The sequence below is a fragment of the Tripterygium wilfordii genome, chromosome 16, assembly GCF_013401445.1.
Source record: "Tripterygium wilfordii isolate XIE 37 chromosome 16, ASM1340144v1, whole genome shotgun sequence".
In the NCBI taxonomy this organism is placed as follows: Eukaryota; Viridiplantae; Streptophyta; class Magnoliopsida; order Celastrales; family Celastraceae; genus Tripterygium; species Tripterygium wilfordii.
This window is the reverse complement of record NC_052247.1, coordinates 8,510,459-8,525,889: the sequence shown is the minus strand read 5'-3', so window position 1 is coordinate 8,525,889 and position 15,431 is coordinate 8,510,459. Positions and strand designations below refer to the sequence as shown.

At 37.7% G+C, this 15,431-nt stretch overlaps 3 protein-coding genes across 3 annotated transcripts; 2 read left to right on the top strand and 1 right to left on the bottom strand.

Moving 5' to 3' along the window:
- Positions 1–395: 395 nt before the first annotated feature.
- On the top strand, positions 396–3,839 carry LOC119981426 (protein NRT1/ PTR FAMILY 7.3). The gene is made up of 5 exons (XM_038824524.1): positions 396–530; positions 628–751; positions 1,785–2,002; positions 2,099–2,661; positions 2,754–3,839. Exons 1-5 carry the CDS (start codon positions 504–506, stop codon positions 3,622–3,624), a joined length of 1,803 nt encoding a protein of 600 aa, XP_038680452.1. The 5' UTR covers positions 396–503; the 3' UTR covers positions 3,625–3,839.
- Positions 3,840–4,163: 324 nt separating this feature from the next.
- LOC119980755 lies at positions 4,164–6,428 on the top strand. The gene is made up of 3 exons (XM_038823550.1): positions 4,164–4,167; positions 5,314–5,387; positions 5,559–6,428. Exons 1-3 carry the CDS (start codon positions 4,164–4,166, stop codon positions 6,426–6,428), a joined length of 948 nt encoding a protein of 315 aa, XP_038679478.1.
- Positions 6,429–12,331: 5,903 nt separating this feature from the next.
- On the bottom strand, positions 12,332–13,075 carry LOC119980754. The gene is made up of 2 exons (XM_038823549.1): positions 12,716–13,075; positions 12,332–12,337 (listed from the first exon to the last, which is right to left on the bottom strand). Exons 1-2 carry the CDS (start codon positions 13,073–13,075, stop codon positions 12,332–12,334), a joined length of 366 nt encoding a protein of 121 aa, XP_038679477.1.
- Between the last annotated feature and the right edge of the window lie 2,356 nt (positions 13,076–15,431).

The following is a 15,431-nucleotide window of genomic DNA, read 5'->3' as shown; positions in this document are numbered from 1 at the left end:
AAACCAACACATGCATATAGCCTATAGGCTCCTCTCTTCCCAACAAATTCGGTAACATTCAGATTTGAGGGTTCTGCAATTTCTTAGAGTGTACAATTCACATCTTTATGATCTAGAAAAAGTCAGACAAGTTTCAAAAATGGAAAAACAAAAATATGATATGATGTACCACACCTCTCAAACCATTAGATTCAAATTGTAGACTTGACAATTCTAAACGAATTGCAGAGTCCCAATCCATCTCATACATATCATTTTGGACTTATTAGGGGATGTGGGCAGCTCCTTTCTTTTCCTCTAATAACCCACCTTTGATTTGGCCACGTGGGTATCCTCTCTTTTTGTCCATTTAATCTCAACTATCCATCTCTCCCTTCCACTCTCTATTTATTCTCTACTTCCTCTTCAATTTCTTGTCCTAAAACTCCTCCCCTTCTCATTGATCACTCCCACCACCAAAACATTACACAATAGAACAGTTGTCCTTCCACTCTTGTCCATCAATGGATTGTTTGGATGTGTGTAAAGAGGTTAGTACTTAATAGGCCTCCTATATATTTTTCCTTCTCTTCTTCCTTGACAAACACATATGGTTTGATTCTTTCTATGTATCTCAATTATGTATAGGTGAATTACAAAGAGGATGGAGAAGAAGAATGCACTACAACTCTTGATGGAACAATTGATTGGCAAGGACGTCCTGCTATTAGAGGGAAATCAGGACAATGGGTTGCTGGAATTATCATTCTCTGTAAGTACCTCTCTCACACAAACAAAAAAAAAATAAGAAGAAAAAATGAAGAAGATTTTTCAAGTTCTCTTTCTTTATTTTGTCTTCTAACTAAACTTAGCATCAAACATATATATACTTTGCACTCTTCGAGTAGCTTGCAAATTTTTTTTCAGTGTCACATTCTAATGACTCAAAATGATTCAAATACTCACTTACATTTTATGATATATATATCGATTGTATGCCTTTTCATGGGTCCTAGTATCATGGGATGCATGATAAGGTGCATATATATCAATATATACCTTATTTTATTGCTTATATAATCCCAACGCACACCACACACATAGTATAATGAATATGGTTTAAAATTTTTTGGGTTGTTTTTGTTTTTGATATTGGGAATTAGGGGATGGTGGGTCTTCTCTGTTTTTATAGTTTTAGATGGTTTAACATTTTTTGTGTGTTGATGGTCATTGCCGCTGCCAACATCCTAATACTAGAAAAGAGTGAGAAAATCATGCATGAAGGCATCATAGCATTTGCCCAAAACGTAAAATTGACACAATCGAAGACAAATCTTGAAATAGCTAGCTAGAGACAGTCAACTCATCAACCCCTTATCAAACTGAAACACTCAATTGTATAGAAAAGTAGCTATTTTTGGTCAATTGCATCAAAACTCCACTTAATACTTAAAATGTGCATTTGAAGTCTATATTTTAACAAACGAAAGGAAGACGCCTAATAAGATGGCTTTTTGGGGGAAGGGGTGTGATTTATAGTATTACTTCTCTCAGTCCCCATTTCGTGCAAGTACCTACCTATGAGTGTACACGTATGGCGACCCGAGTTTGGAGCTGATCCAGTAGTTCGGTGGACATGTTGAGTCTGGAAATTCTCGTTTGAAAAAAAGTGACATAACAAGCCGTATAGGCTAACTAAGACTCCATCCAAAGAAACTAAGGTCAATTGTAAATTATTGTGTGTAGTCTAGAAAGTGATTTCTTATCTAACTTTGACTATTTGTTTGTACTTATGAATCTAACAGTGAACCAAGGATTGGCGAACCTAGCATTCTTTGGAGTTGGGGTTAATTTGGTGTTGTTTCTGACAAGAGTTCTACAGCAAAACAATGCTGAGGCAGCTAACAGTGTTAGCAAATGGACTGGCACTGTCTACATTTTCTCTCTTGTTGGCGCCTTCTTAAGTGATTCATACTGGGGAAGATACAAGACTTGTGCCATCTTTCAAGTCATCTTTGTCATAGTAAGTAACTTCTTGGACATTGAAAATTCCAGTATTTCACATTTTCACTTACTAATGTACTAATGATTCTGCATTCTATCTGTATTGTAATGACAGGGCTTGGTATCACTCTCTCTGTCATCATACCTATTCTTGATCAGACCAAGAGGCTGCGGTGACGAAAATACACCGTGCGGGTCTCATTCGAGCTTGGAGATAGGATTGTTTTATCTCTCTATCTACCTTGTGGCCCTAGGAAATGGAGGTTATCAACCTAATATTGCTACATTTGGGGCAGATCAGTTTGATGAAGAGGACCCCAAGGAAGGACAATCTAAGGTTTCGTTTTTTAGCTACTTCTATTTAGCTATGAACCTTGGTTCCCTCTTCTCAAACACCGTTTTAGGCTACTTTGAGGATGGAGGGATGTGGGCACTCGGATTCTGGGCGTCTGCAGGCTCTGCCTTTGCAGGATTAGTCTTGTTTCTCCTAGGAACTCCGAGGTATCGACACTTTAAACCGACAGGTAATCCCCTCTCCAGGTTCTGCCAAGTCTTAGTGGCTGCGGTGAGGAAATCGAAGGCTGAGATTTCATCAGCTGAAGAGGGTTTGTATGACTTGGATAGCGAAGAGTGTTCCATGAATGGTAACAGAAAGATACTCCACACTCATGGCTTCAAGTAAGTAATGAACATTATAACCTACAAAAACTCTAATAAACTCAACATTCAGTCGATGGTAACACTAACTCGAGCTTACCTATATGTATTAGGTTCTTGGACAAAGCAGCGTATATCACATCAAGAGACATCGATAATCGGAAGAAGGGTTTCCTCAACTCCTGGAATCTCTGCCCTATAACCCAAGTAGAAGAAGTTAAATGCATACTCAGACTACTCCCAATATGGCTCTGCACTATAATTTACTCGGTTGTTTTCACACAAATGGCATCTCTCTTTGTGGAGCAAGGTGCTGCCATGAAGACTACCATCTCGAACTTCAGAATCCCACCTTCAAGCATGTCCAGCTTCGACATCCTAAGCGTCGCACTCTTCATTTTCATTTACCGAAGAGTGCTTGATCCACTAATTTGCAGATTTAAAAAGAAAAGTTCCACAGGGCTTACAGAGCTTCAAAGAATGGGAGTTGGTCTCGTCATTGCAATACTAGCAATGGTATCAGCAGGAATTGTAGAGTGCTACAGACTAAAGTATGCCACAAATTACTGCACACACTGTGAAGGTTCGAGTTCATTGAGCATCTTTTGGCAAGTTCCTCAATACGCATTCATTGGAGCTTCAGAAGTGTTCATGTATGTGGGTCAACTGGAGTTCTTCAATGCTCAAACACCAGATGGATTAAAGAGCTTTGGAAGTGCACTATGCATGACATCGATGTCGCTAGGGAACTATGTGAGTAGTTTGCTCCTAACTGTGGTTATGAAGATCTCGACAGAGGATCATATTCCTGGATGGGTGCCTGGAAATCTCAACAAGGGACATCTAGACAGATTTTATTTCCTATTAGCTGGTTTAACAAGTATAGACTTGGTTGTTTACATGGTATGTGCTAGGTGGTACAAGAGTATCAAGCTGGAAGGAAAATTTGGAGGGAACACTAAAGAAGAGAACTATGAAGTCTGATGTATTTAGTGAGAACATCAACCTGCAGAATGTTAAGGTTTATTGTAACGGCAAATAAACCAGGAAGATGGGTGTTCTGAGAGTAGGGAACCTATTCATGTTCATAACTGTTGAGCGAGGTTTGCTTAGCTAAGTTTACATTTGACTTGGTCATAGTTTATGTTTGTGTTTGACCTTGCCAAGTCATGTTTTATTTTGTTTTTTTATTATGTGTATGCAAGTAAGCCACGTAGGCTAGTTGTTTCTGTAAGCTAGTTTGTATTAAGTGTTTTCTTGTACTCTTGTTGAAGTACTTGATGTGAGATTTCGAACCACTAAAATTATAGCGATTCAAAACTCAGTTTATACTCTCAAGTGCACGAATCAATAGTAGTATAGCTTAGCAAATATGAGTGTCGAATCCACGAGGATTGAGTATTAATCTATCCTTATTTCAAAATTCACTATAAACATCACCGAATAAAAACAAAAGATTATTTATGATTGGAAAATTGTGAAATTAAAAGATGAAATTATAAGAAGCATGCAAAGACAAATAAATGGGTAAGTTAGGGTTCCGATTTCACCATCTTTATTGTACTTAAATCCTTTAGTTGTCAATTATCAATTCCTTCATGTATGTCAAAGACCAAGTCCCCTGATTCATATAGTAGTCATGACGTCTAACTTATTACGTCTATTCTTAATTTGCAACTATCCATGACGTCTAGACTAATTTAACAAACAAGAACGCAATTGAATCTATGGCAACTTATGTAGCGATGACATGAATCCTAACATATGGCGTCTATGTCTAGGCAGTCATGGTGTTAAATTGCAAGAAGCTATTCCCAATCCGAGCATGGCGTCTACTACGAATTGCATCAGAATAATCAAACCTAGATGGTAGCTAAGTATCACAGTTCAATCATCAATTAAGCACAACAATCAACACTTGGCATAGCAAAAAGAAACTAATAATTAATCAAACCAAATTCATTAAGCACAATCAAAGAGGCTACATCGTTCCCCTTGCAAAAGGTTTAGCTACTTAGGCGACAAAACAAAAGAAAATAAAACTAATAGAATCCATGGAAATCTAGGAAAGAAAACACAAGAATGATGGAACCCGATTGCCGAAATCCTTTCTTTTTTTTTTCTACCGTCAACCTCCAAAGATCTCCCTCTTTGACTTGTAATAAGGTATTTATATATGTTTGAAACTCTCCCCAACCTCCTAGGGTTTCCTTCAATAATAAAAAGCTCGTAAACCTCAAAGTAAACTCCTAAAACGAGTCAAACTTCTACTTCTCGGATTTTATTATGTCGAACAGCTGTTGAACGCCTGTTGAGCATCTGTTGAGCGCTAGCTGCTAGCCAATATTGTGACATCTACGCTCGAGCGTGGGTTGAGCAGCTGTTGAGCGTAAGGAGCTAAATAAAGCATAAAAAATATAATTTATGCAAAATCCGATCTTATTTCGATAAACAAAACGTCAATTCAACCTAAAAACATAAGCAAAAAGATGTATAATAATATACGCATCAGTACTCTTTTTATGGAAGTTGCAGACTGAACTATGAATGTTCTTTGCTGCAAGCTTGTTACTTTGATTTGTCACTTTTCTTCACTTTAGTTTGACTTATTCGTGTGTTTATCTTGTGAAGAAAGGATCAGCTAGCTGCTGTCCTTGTTTTGTGGTATTGAAGTGAAGAGTGCAGGTTGTTGTTGTTCTGGTAAAGGCATTGTGGTTGATCCAGCTGGTGTAACTGGTGTTCTTATGGTTCTAACAAGTGGTATCGAAGCCTAGCTTCGTAAATGACCTGTGTTGAAGTCTTTGAGCAATCTAGGGTTTGTGAAAGTTCTGAAATCAAAAGGTATGTCTTCAAACAAAATCTCTCTTCCACCACCACCTGTTTTTAGTGGTGAAAGCTATGATTTTTGGTCTTTGAAGATGAAGGCCTATCTCATGGCACATGATTTGTGGAGGGTAGTTCAAGAAGGTTATGTTGAAACAAAATTGCTTGATAATGCTACTATAGCTCAGATCAAGTCTCATACTGATGTTTACACTAAAAATTTCCAAGCACTTAACTTTATACACTCTGCTATACATAAGACTATTTTTCCAAGGCTAGTGGGTGCAAACACAGCCAAGGCTGCGTGGGACATGTTGCAGGAGGAGTTCCAGGGTAGTACTAGAGTGAGGCAGCAGAGATTGTTGACTCTGAAGAGAGAGTTTGAGATGTTGAAGATGAAAGGGAGTGATTCTCTTAAAGATTACTCAAATGAAGTTTATGGTGAAGATGTGAAGGACCATAAAGTTGTGGAGAAAATTCTCATTAGCTTACCTAAGAGGTTTAAAGCTAAGGTTTCAGCTATAGAAGAGTCATATGATTTGAGCCAACTCACTATAACTGAACTTTGTAGTAAACTTCAAGCACATAAGCAGAGGAATTCTTTCAGAAATGAAGATGTCACTGAAGGAGCCTTTCAAGCAAGGCATAAAGGGAAGCAGACTTCAGCTTCCAAGGATGGCAAGAAGAAGTTCAATGAGAAGGGTTGGAAAGGGAAGGCAGCTGAAGGTGCCAGTTCAGATGATTCTGGAAAGGAAAAAAAGTTTCCACCTTGTCCACATTGTGGGAAAACCAATCATCCAGAGAAGACATGGTGGGAGAAGTATGGTAAGCCCCAAATTCAATGCAGGTTTTGCAAGAAGTTTGGGCACATTGAGACATTTTGCAAGCAAAAACAAAACTCAGGCCAATCTGAAAATTCTTCTCAGCGAGCTAATTTCTCTAATGATCAGCAGAAGCAACAATAAGATAATTTGTTTATGGCTTTGGGTGGTTCACAAACTTCAGAGAGTGATTATTGGCTTATTAATAGTGGCTGTACAAGTTATATGGCAAAAGATATCAGTTTATTTTTATCTCTGGAAAAGTTTGTGAGGACCAAAGTTACACTGGGAAATGGTGAGATTCTAGAAGCAGAGGGAAAGGGTTCAGTGTCCATTAATACCAGAAGGGGTACTAAGCATATTACAAATGTGCTTTTTATTCCATCTTTGAAACAAAATTTGCTCAGTGTACCTTAAATGATGAAGAAGGGGTATTCTTTGATTTTCAAAGTTTGTTGGTGTGCTATTTCAGATTCAAGTGGTTGTGCGGTGGTCAAAATCAAGATGTCTGATTATTATTTTTCTTTGAATTTTAATGCTACTGGGCAACAAGTATGCACTGTGAAATCAGACAATTCTTGGTTGTGGCATAGGAGGTATGACCATTTGAATTTGAAATCTTTGAAATTTGTTGTTGATGGTGAATTGGTTAGGGATATGGGAGATGTGTATGTTAGTGAGTGTGTTTGCAGTTCTTGTCAGCTTGGGAAGCAGCACAGGTTGTCTTTTCCAACTGAAGGAGAATGGAGAGCTAGTGAGAAGCTGGAGTTGGTACTTACTGATGTGTGTGGACCTATGAGTGTCCCCTCACTGAGTCATAACAAATACTTTATCTTGTTTATTGATGACTATACCAGGATGACATGGGTGTATTTTATTAGTAGCAAAGCTCTTTTCAGTGTTTAAGAAGTTTAGAACTCTGGTGGAGTCCCAAAGTGGGATGAAAATCAAAACAATTAGTTATAATAATGGGAAAGAGTACACCTCAAATGCATTCAATCAATTCTGTGAGGATGTTGGGATTGCTCATCAACTGACTGTGAGCTACACTCCTCAGTAGAATGGAGTTTCAGAGAGGAAGAATAGGACTGTGAAGGAGATGGCAAGATGCATATTGCTGGAAAAGAAGTTGCCTAAGTTGTTTGGGCAGAGACAGTGTACACTTTAGTGTATCTCTTAAACAGACTTCCAACAAAGTCTGTAAAAGGGATGACACCAGTTGAAGCTTAGCTAGGTATGAAGCCATCAGCTAAGCACTTGAGAGTTTTTGGCTCAGTTTGCTATTCCCATATCCCATCAGAGAAGAGAAGTAAGCTTGATCAAAAGGCTGATGTTGGGATTTTCTTGGGGTATGCTTCACAATCTAAAGGTTACATAATTTATAATGTGGAGACCAAGAAGATTTTGGTTAGTAGGGATGTTGTGTTTGATGAAGATTCATGTTGGAATTGGGATGATCAAGTTGTTCAGAAGTCTGTTTTGGAGCAACGGGAGAGTGTTCCTACTAAAAAGGCTTCTAATATATATATTGATGTTGCTAAAGTGGATTCAGATGATGAAAGGGAAGTGGTGAAGCACAAATCTCTTTCAGGAATATATGAGAGATATTGTGCAGCTATAGTGGAGCCTACCAGCTATGCTGAAGCTTCACAATCTGAAAAATAGAACCATGTTATGAAAGAGGAGCTGGTTATGATTGAAAAAATGAAACTTAGGAATTAACAGAAAAACCTTAGGTTCAACATGTTGTTGGAGTCACGGGGGTCTACAAGACCAAGTTGAAACCTGATGGTTCTATATTTAAACACAAGGCCATGCTGGTTCTGAAGGGGTATGCTCAAGTGGCAAGAGTGGATTTTGGAGATACCTTTGCACCAGTGGCAAGGCATGACACAGTGAGACTTTTGGTTGCTTTGGCAGCTCAGTTGGGTTAGAAAATATCCTATTTAGATGTTAAATATGCCTTTCTGAATGGTGTACTTGAAGAGGACATTTATGTGCAGCAACCTGAAGGTTTTATTGTGTCAGGTAGTGAAGATAAGGTGTACAAGCTCTATAAGGCCTTGTATGGCCTCAAGCAAGCACCAAGAGCTTGGTACACTAAAATTGATTCATATATCCTCCAGCAGGGTTCTAGGAGGAGCGATAATGGGCCAACTTTGTATGTGAAGCATGGTGAAGATCAGCTAATTGTCTTATTGTATGTCGATGATTTCTGGTGACAGGAATGAGATTAGCTTCTATGGAGGCTTTCAAGGCAGCTATGATGAGAGAATTTGAAATGTTTGATATAGGGGAGATGAAGTACTTCCTGGGTATGGAAGTGTATCAATGTGAAGAAGGCAATTTCTTATCGCAAAAGAAATATGCTCATGATATTTTGAAGAAGTTTAAAATGGAGAATTGTAAGGCAGTGGCTTCTCCTTTGATTGTTAATGAGAAGATATCTAAAATGGATGGGGTTGAGAAGGTGGATTCATCCTCTTATAGAAGCTTGGTAGAAAGCTTGCTTTATCTGACCGCTACCAGACCGGATTTGATGTTTGCTGCAAATCTGTTGTCTAGGTTCATGAATTTACCTAGTCAAACTCATTCAGGTGTAGCTAAGAGGGTTTTGAGGTACCGTAAGGGTACTGTGGATCATGAAATGTGGTACCAGAGGCTTGGTGATTGTACCTTGGAGGGTTATGTAGATAGTGATTGGGTTGGAAGTGTTGATGACTCAAAGAGCACATCTGGTTATGTTTTCTTGGAGTTCTAAAAAGTAGGAGGTTGTAGCTCACTCCATTACAGAGGCTGAATACATCTCAGCTGTAGCAGGTGCAAACCAAGCTATTTGATTGAGGAAACTTCTGTCAGATTTGGGGCACAAACAAGAGGAAGCTAATGTTGTTCATTGTGATAGTACATCAGCTATTGCAATGACCAAAAACCCTGTACAGCATGGCAGGACCAAGCACATTTGAGTGAAGTTTCATGCTTTAAGGGAGGCTGAGAAGAATGAAGATATCAAGCTTGTGTATTGTTGTAATATTTAAGACCCGTTAAAAATATAGCGATTCAAAACCCAAATTATACTCGCAAGTGCACGAATCAATTGTACTATAGAAATGGCAAATAAGAGTGTCGTATCCACAAGGACTAAATATTAAATATCTGTAATTCCAACTCTTTGTAATTATCAATGGAAACAAAATGAATAAGAATTAACACAAGTAGACAAACACTAAAGATCCTATTTTACCAACTCTATTGAATTTAAATTATTTAGCCGACAATTATCATTTCATTCACGCATGTCAAAGATCAAGTCCCCTAATTTATGTAATAGTCATGAGCATTTGACTTACCATGTCTATCCTTAATCGCAACCATCCATGGGCATCTGGATTGGCTAGGACAATCAATAACGCATTAGGATTTATGGTAACTTATATAGCGATCACAAAGACCCTAGCATAGGGCATTTATGTCTAAGTAACTCCGGTGTTAACTGCAAGAAGCTGGTCTCAAATTGGACATGGACATATGCCTCAATTTGCATCATGGTAATCAACCCTAGATGGTAGCTAAACATCAGGATTTACTTATCAATAAAGAATAGCTAATTAACACTTGACATAGCATAAATAAACTAACAATTAATCAAACCAAATTTATTTAAATACAATAGAGTGAATCTATCGTCACCCTAGTAAGAAGATTAGTTCCTCATACTAGGTTTACACAACCAGCAATTAATCTCACAAAATTCTAGAAAGAATATGTGAGAGAATCGTGGTAAAAGAGAAAATAAAGCTCAAGAACTCACTCTCTGATTTTCTCTCTCACTCTTTGATTTTTTTCTCCTCTTGCTCTTTGTTTCTCCAGAAAAATATATATCTTCGAATTGTCTCAGTGTCTCAATTTATAGTAGTGAAAATCTACTGGTGAGATGGAGAAATTTATGATAGTCTTCACATGATTCCTTTCAGTGTCGTATTTTGCAATATTGATGAAGAGTTGAAGATTTTTAGACGAAAGATGAGCAGTAATATTAATGCATACGTGAAAACCAATACAATAGATCATTTATTGATGTCAGACAATTATATACATATATCTCTATATATATAACTATTACGTGGACTTTTGGTACCAAATGTATATACATATACATATATATATATATATATACACACACACACAACTATATATAACTTATGTGTAGACTTTTGTTACCAAATGCAGATGGAAATAAATGATGTGGGGTAAGCTTATATACATACATATATATATATATATATATATATATGTATACATGATAGGATGTTTAAATGGAATGGTAATGATAGGATGTTTAAATGTCAATGATAAATTATCAATTAAAGTGTACATTTAAACATTTATCACAACCCCCAACCAGCTTATTGCTAGTCCCCAGTAATTCAAGCGTTCAGAAAATTCATGTCATATATGTAAATAACCCAATTATCTCGTTAGTATGAATATATTCAAGAATCCACCAACCACCATCACTAGAACAAATCATTTTGACTAAATCTCATACCACCCATTCTATCGTAGCGTGAGGTGTAGTGCGTAACGAATTTAGCATAAATACGTGGCTTGAATTTAATCTTAACATAAACACTGCAATATCACAAGAATCATCAGACTATGAATAATTAATATCAAGGGATTTTATTTATTGACTCTCCTTTTTTTTAATTTATTATACATATATATTTTTTATGTGACATGTGTAATGCTCAGTCTTATTAAGCTTTCTAATTGACCCTTGTAACAAGCGTTCAACCAATGACTCCCAATCCAGTTGGCACAGGACATTAGGTGTAAAGACACCCCAACGGGTTTAATAACTCGAGTCAAAAAGGCTACAAAACTTTGCTTGTCACATAGGTTGATACCTTGATTTTTCTACCTTTTTATGCGAATACTCACCGCTTACTGAGGTAAGAGGCCCGTTACTCAACAGAGAAACTCATAGACACTCCTGTTATTTATAATTACTTCTTCTTCTTTTTTTTCTATTTTTTTCCTGTAAAAATATATGAATATATACATGTATCCCAAGATATTAATATTCAAAGAATTCCAAATCAACTCAAGAAAATCACAATATTCATAATTAATCTCAAATATCATACCCCACAAATACGTAATTCTGTGCAATTGATCCAATTATTAAACATAATAGGTGAGACAAAACTAAAGTCAGAAAAATCCACAAGTGATTATGGGTTTTCAACTCAAATTATCAACACTTCAGAGATATTTAGACCAATTCAGAAATATGATAGAAACATAACTTCCGAAAACTTTTGAACAAAAGCAACCTTGTGATAAGTCATGGAAAAATTAACTTCCCCACTTTTGTTGGCTTCTTCTCGACAAAAGATTTGGCTCTGAAAATTGTGGCCAGAAAGATCTTCCCAATGTCAAACCAATGCCCTTTATACATACATAGAGTATAAAACTGATAAGAATTTTCCCCATCGTTCTTGCTCATGGCCAATAGGACACAGATTTTCCCTAACAGTATCATTCAGCAACCACATCTTTGATGGAAAGTAGGCTCAGCGTGTAGCGTTTTTGTGTTTATTTCGCTTTCCTCCACACATATCATCAATCATTTCCTGCTTTGATGCAAAGATCGATTGTCGAAATCCAATGGTCTCATCATATGCTGGTAGATACCCTAAGCAAAAACACAGTTATGCTGTTGTGAATGGAACTTTCACACCAGCTATAATAACCTGGTAAACTGATTGATCTCCAGTCCGCCCATGTCGTGGCAGCTCGATAAGAGTGTGATAGAAAGAGCGAATGATTTGAGGATACACCGGCAAGTTTTCTTCTGGATCTGGATTTAAGAGAAACAACAAGGAATGCTCCCTCAGGTAGTCCATCGCCCATCTATTGATAACTTCTCGCTGGATCTTTTTATCAATTCTACACTCAGGAATGATTTCAGCTTCGTTGAACAATGTAAGCCTGGACTGTAATTTTGTTGTGATGGTGCGTGGGCGTCTCGACATATTTCTTCATTTCTATTAGAAAGAGAAAACAAACTCCAAAAAGGGTGATTAGAGATGAAGATGAATCGAGAATAATAAAGAAAAGCGTACTACAAATATGGAAGAAATTTGGGGTACCTGTCACACCGCCAGTCTATTTACTGTCACGTTCCACTGTTCATTTCCACGCTCGATGAGGACCAATGTACTTTTGTTTTTCAAATAGATAATAATAATATTAACTAAATAAATGGGAACGAAATATGGGTTGCCTCCCACAAGCGATGTATTTATCATCTGGGCAAGACGGAGTGTTCCCAACACTCAATTACCTAGGTCTTGGAGAGTAATGCTGGACACTGTTGTGTCATAATTAGCTTCCAAATAAGGTTTGAGGTGATGCCCATTAACCTTGAACTCATTTCCCGTCTCCAAGTTTTTAATGTCAACAACTCCATGGGGATATACTCGAACAACTTGAAATGGACCATACCATCCTGAACGTAAGTTCCCTGGAAAAATTTTGAGAAGAGAGTTAAACAAAAGTACCTTTTGACCAGGAGAAAATTCTTTCGTTGTGATGTGCTGATCATGGTATCTCTTTGTCTTTTCCTTGTAAATCCTCGCATTTTCATATGCCTCGTCACATAGCTCGTCAAGTTCATTGAGCTGTAGTTTCCTCTTCTCACCAGCTACATCGAAATTCAACCTTTTTATTACCCAGAATGCCTTATGGTCGGGGCTCCACAGGAAGATGGCAAGCCTTGCCATAAATCAAACGATATGGAGACATTCCAATTGGAGTTTTATATGCAGTGCGATATGCCCAAAGAGCATCATTCAATTTTATACTCCAATCAGTTCTTTTGACATTCACTGTCTTCTCCCAAATTCGTTAATTTGTCGGTTTGAAATCTCAGCTTGTCCACTGGTTTGAGGATGATAAGCAGTGGCAATCTTATGCGTGATATTGTACTTGGCAAGAAGTGTAGACATACTCCTGTTCAGAAAATGCTTCCCTTCATCACTGATTGTAGCACGTGGAGTGCCATATCTTGGAAATATTACACCCTAAAGTAACCGGATTACCACCTCACTTTTGTTGGTTGGGCTTGCAATAGCTTCAACCCATTTGGACACATAGTCCACTGCCACTAGTATATATTCATTTCTATAAGACTAGGGACCTGGCCCCATGAAATCTATTCCCCAAACATCAAAGATTTCAACCACCAGAATATTATTGAGTGGCATTTCATTCCTACCAGAAATGTTACCAAGTTTCTGACAATTTTCACAGGTGGAGCAGAAAATATGGGCATCCTTGTGAAGAGTCGGCCGATAGAACCCCAATTGTAAAATCTTTGCAGAAGTTCTCTGGATACCAAAGTGACCACCACAAGCGAATGTATGACAGAATTGTAAAATACTCCGTTGTTCTTCTTGTGACACACATCTCCGAACAATTTGATCAACACAATGCTTGAATAAGTAAGGCTCATCCCAGAAATAATGCTTTGTTGTGAACAAAAATTTCTTTCATTGTTGGTGAGTCCAGTTCTTGGGAATAACCCCTTTTGCAAGGTAATTGACAATATCGACATACCAAGGTACCTCAATTTATACAGAGAAAAGTTGTTCATCTGGAAAAACTTCATTCAATGGAAGCTTCGTCTTCTCACCATCATTTGCTTGAACAATACGAGAAAGATGATCTGCTACAACATTTTCTGCTCCTTTTTTATCTCTTATCTCCAAATCAAATTCTTAAAGCAATAACACCCAACGAATCAATCTCGGCTCTGAATCTTTCTTAGACAACAAATATTTGAGAGCCACATGATCACTATAGACAATCACCTTGGATCCAATCAGGTATGATCTAAATTTCTCCAATGCAAAAACTACTGCCAATAGTTCTTTTTCTGTTGTGAAGTAATTAAGTTGGGCATCATTGAGAGTACGACTTGCATAATAAAAGACATGTGGTAGCTTGTCGACTCTTTGCCCCAACACTACTCCAATTGCATAGTCACTGACATCACACATGAGCTCAAAAGGGAAACTCCAATCTGGTGCCATCATGATAGGTGCAAATATAAGTTATTGCTTCAATTTGCTGAATGCTTGCAAACAGTCGTCATCAAAGTGGAAAGTGACATCCTTGGAGAGCAAATTTCACAATGGCCTGGAAATCTTCGAGAAGTCTTTGATGAAATGGCGATAGAACCCCGTATGTCCGAGAAAAATCGCACACCTCTTATTGAAGTCGGAGGTGGCAATCTAGAAATAACTTCAATTTTTGCTTTGTCAACGGCAATCCCCTTCTTGGAAATAAGATGACCAAGAACAATACCTTAGCGAAACAAAAAATGACAATTCTCCCAATTAAGCACTAGATTAGTCTTCTGGCATCTCTCCAGAACCAAGGCAAGATTGCACATGCAGGTACCAAAAGATGATCAGAACATGAAGAAATCATCCATAAATACTTTAATGATGTGGCCCACCATGTCAGAGAATATACTTGTCATGCACCGTTGAAATGTAGCTGGTGCATTGCAAAGCCCAAATGGCATTCTTTTGTATGCAAATGTCCCAAAAGGACATGTGAAAGTTGTTTTCTCTTGATCCTCCGGTGCGATCACAATTTGATTAAAGCCAGAGTAGCCATCATGAAAGCAATAATAGGAATGGCCTGTCAGTCTTTCTAGCACCTGATTAAGAAATGGTAAAGGAAAGTGATCCTTTCTTGTGGCAGAATTCAGCTTTCGATAATCACAGTGATCATTGTTCTCATTAGTGATCACCGTGATTCCTGATTTCTTAGGAACCACTTGAACAGGACTAACCCATTGGCTATCGAAAATAGGATAGATGACTCCTACATCCAGCAACTTCAATATTTTAGATCGAACTACCTCCTTCATCGATGGATTGAGGAGTCTTTGTGCTTCACGAGAGGATTTTGAATCATCTTCCAGTAAAATTTGGTTCATGCACATAGTAGGACTTATGCCTTTGATGTCAGCAAGGGACCACCCAATAACACTTTTGTATTGTCGTAGCACCCACAAGAGACTTTCTTCCTTCAAATCAGTGAGATTAGTGGCTACAATGACAGGTA

What these genes read in the sequence shown, in the direction of transcription:
- LOC119981426 (XM_038824524.1), top strand. Translation starts at nt 504, where the DNA reads ATGGATTGTTTGGATGTGTGTAAAGAG. An exon ending in TGCTGGAATTATCATTCTCT is followed by an intron (nt 752 to 1,784) that starts GTAAGTACCTCT and finishes TGAATCTAACAG; the next exon opens with TGAACCAAGGATTGGCGAAC. An exon ending in TTCAAGTCATCTTTGTCATA is followed by an intron (nt 2,003 to 2,098) that starts GTAAGTAACTTC and finishes TTGTAATGACAG; the next exon opens with GGCTTGGTATCACTCTCTCT.
- LOC119980755 (XM_038823550.1), top strand. An exon ending in GTGTAACTGGTGTTCTTATG is followed by an intron (nt 5,388 to 5,558) that starts GTTCTAACAAGT and finishes TGGTCTTTGAAG; the next exon opens with ATGAAGGCCTATCTCATGGC.
- LOC119980754 (XM_038823549.1), bottom strand. Translation starts at nt 13,075, where the DNA reads ATGGCAAGGCTTGCCATCTTCCTGTGGAGCCCCGACCATAAGGCATTC.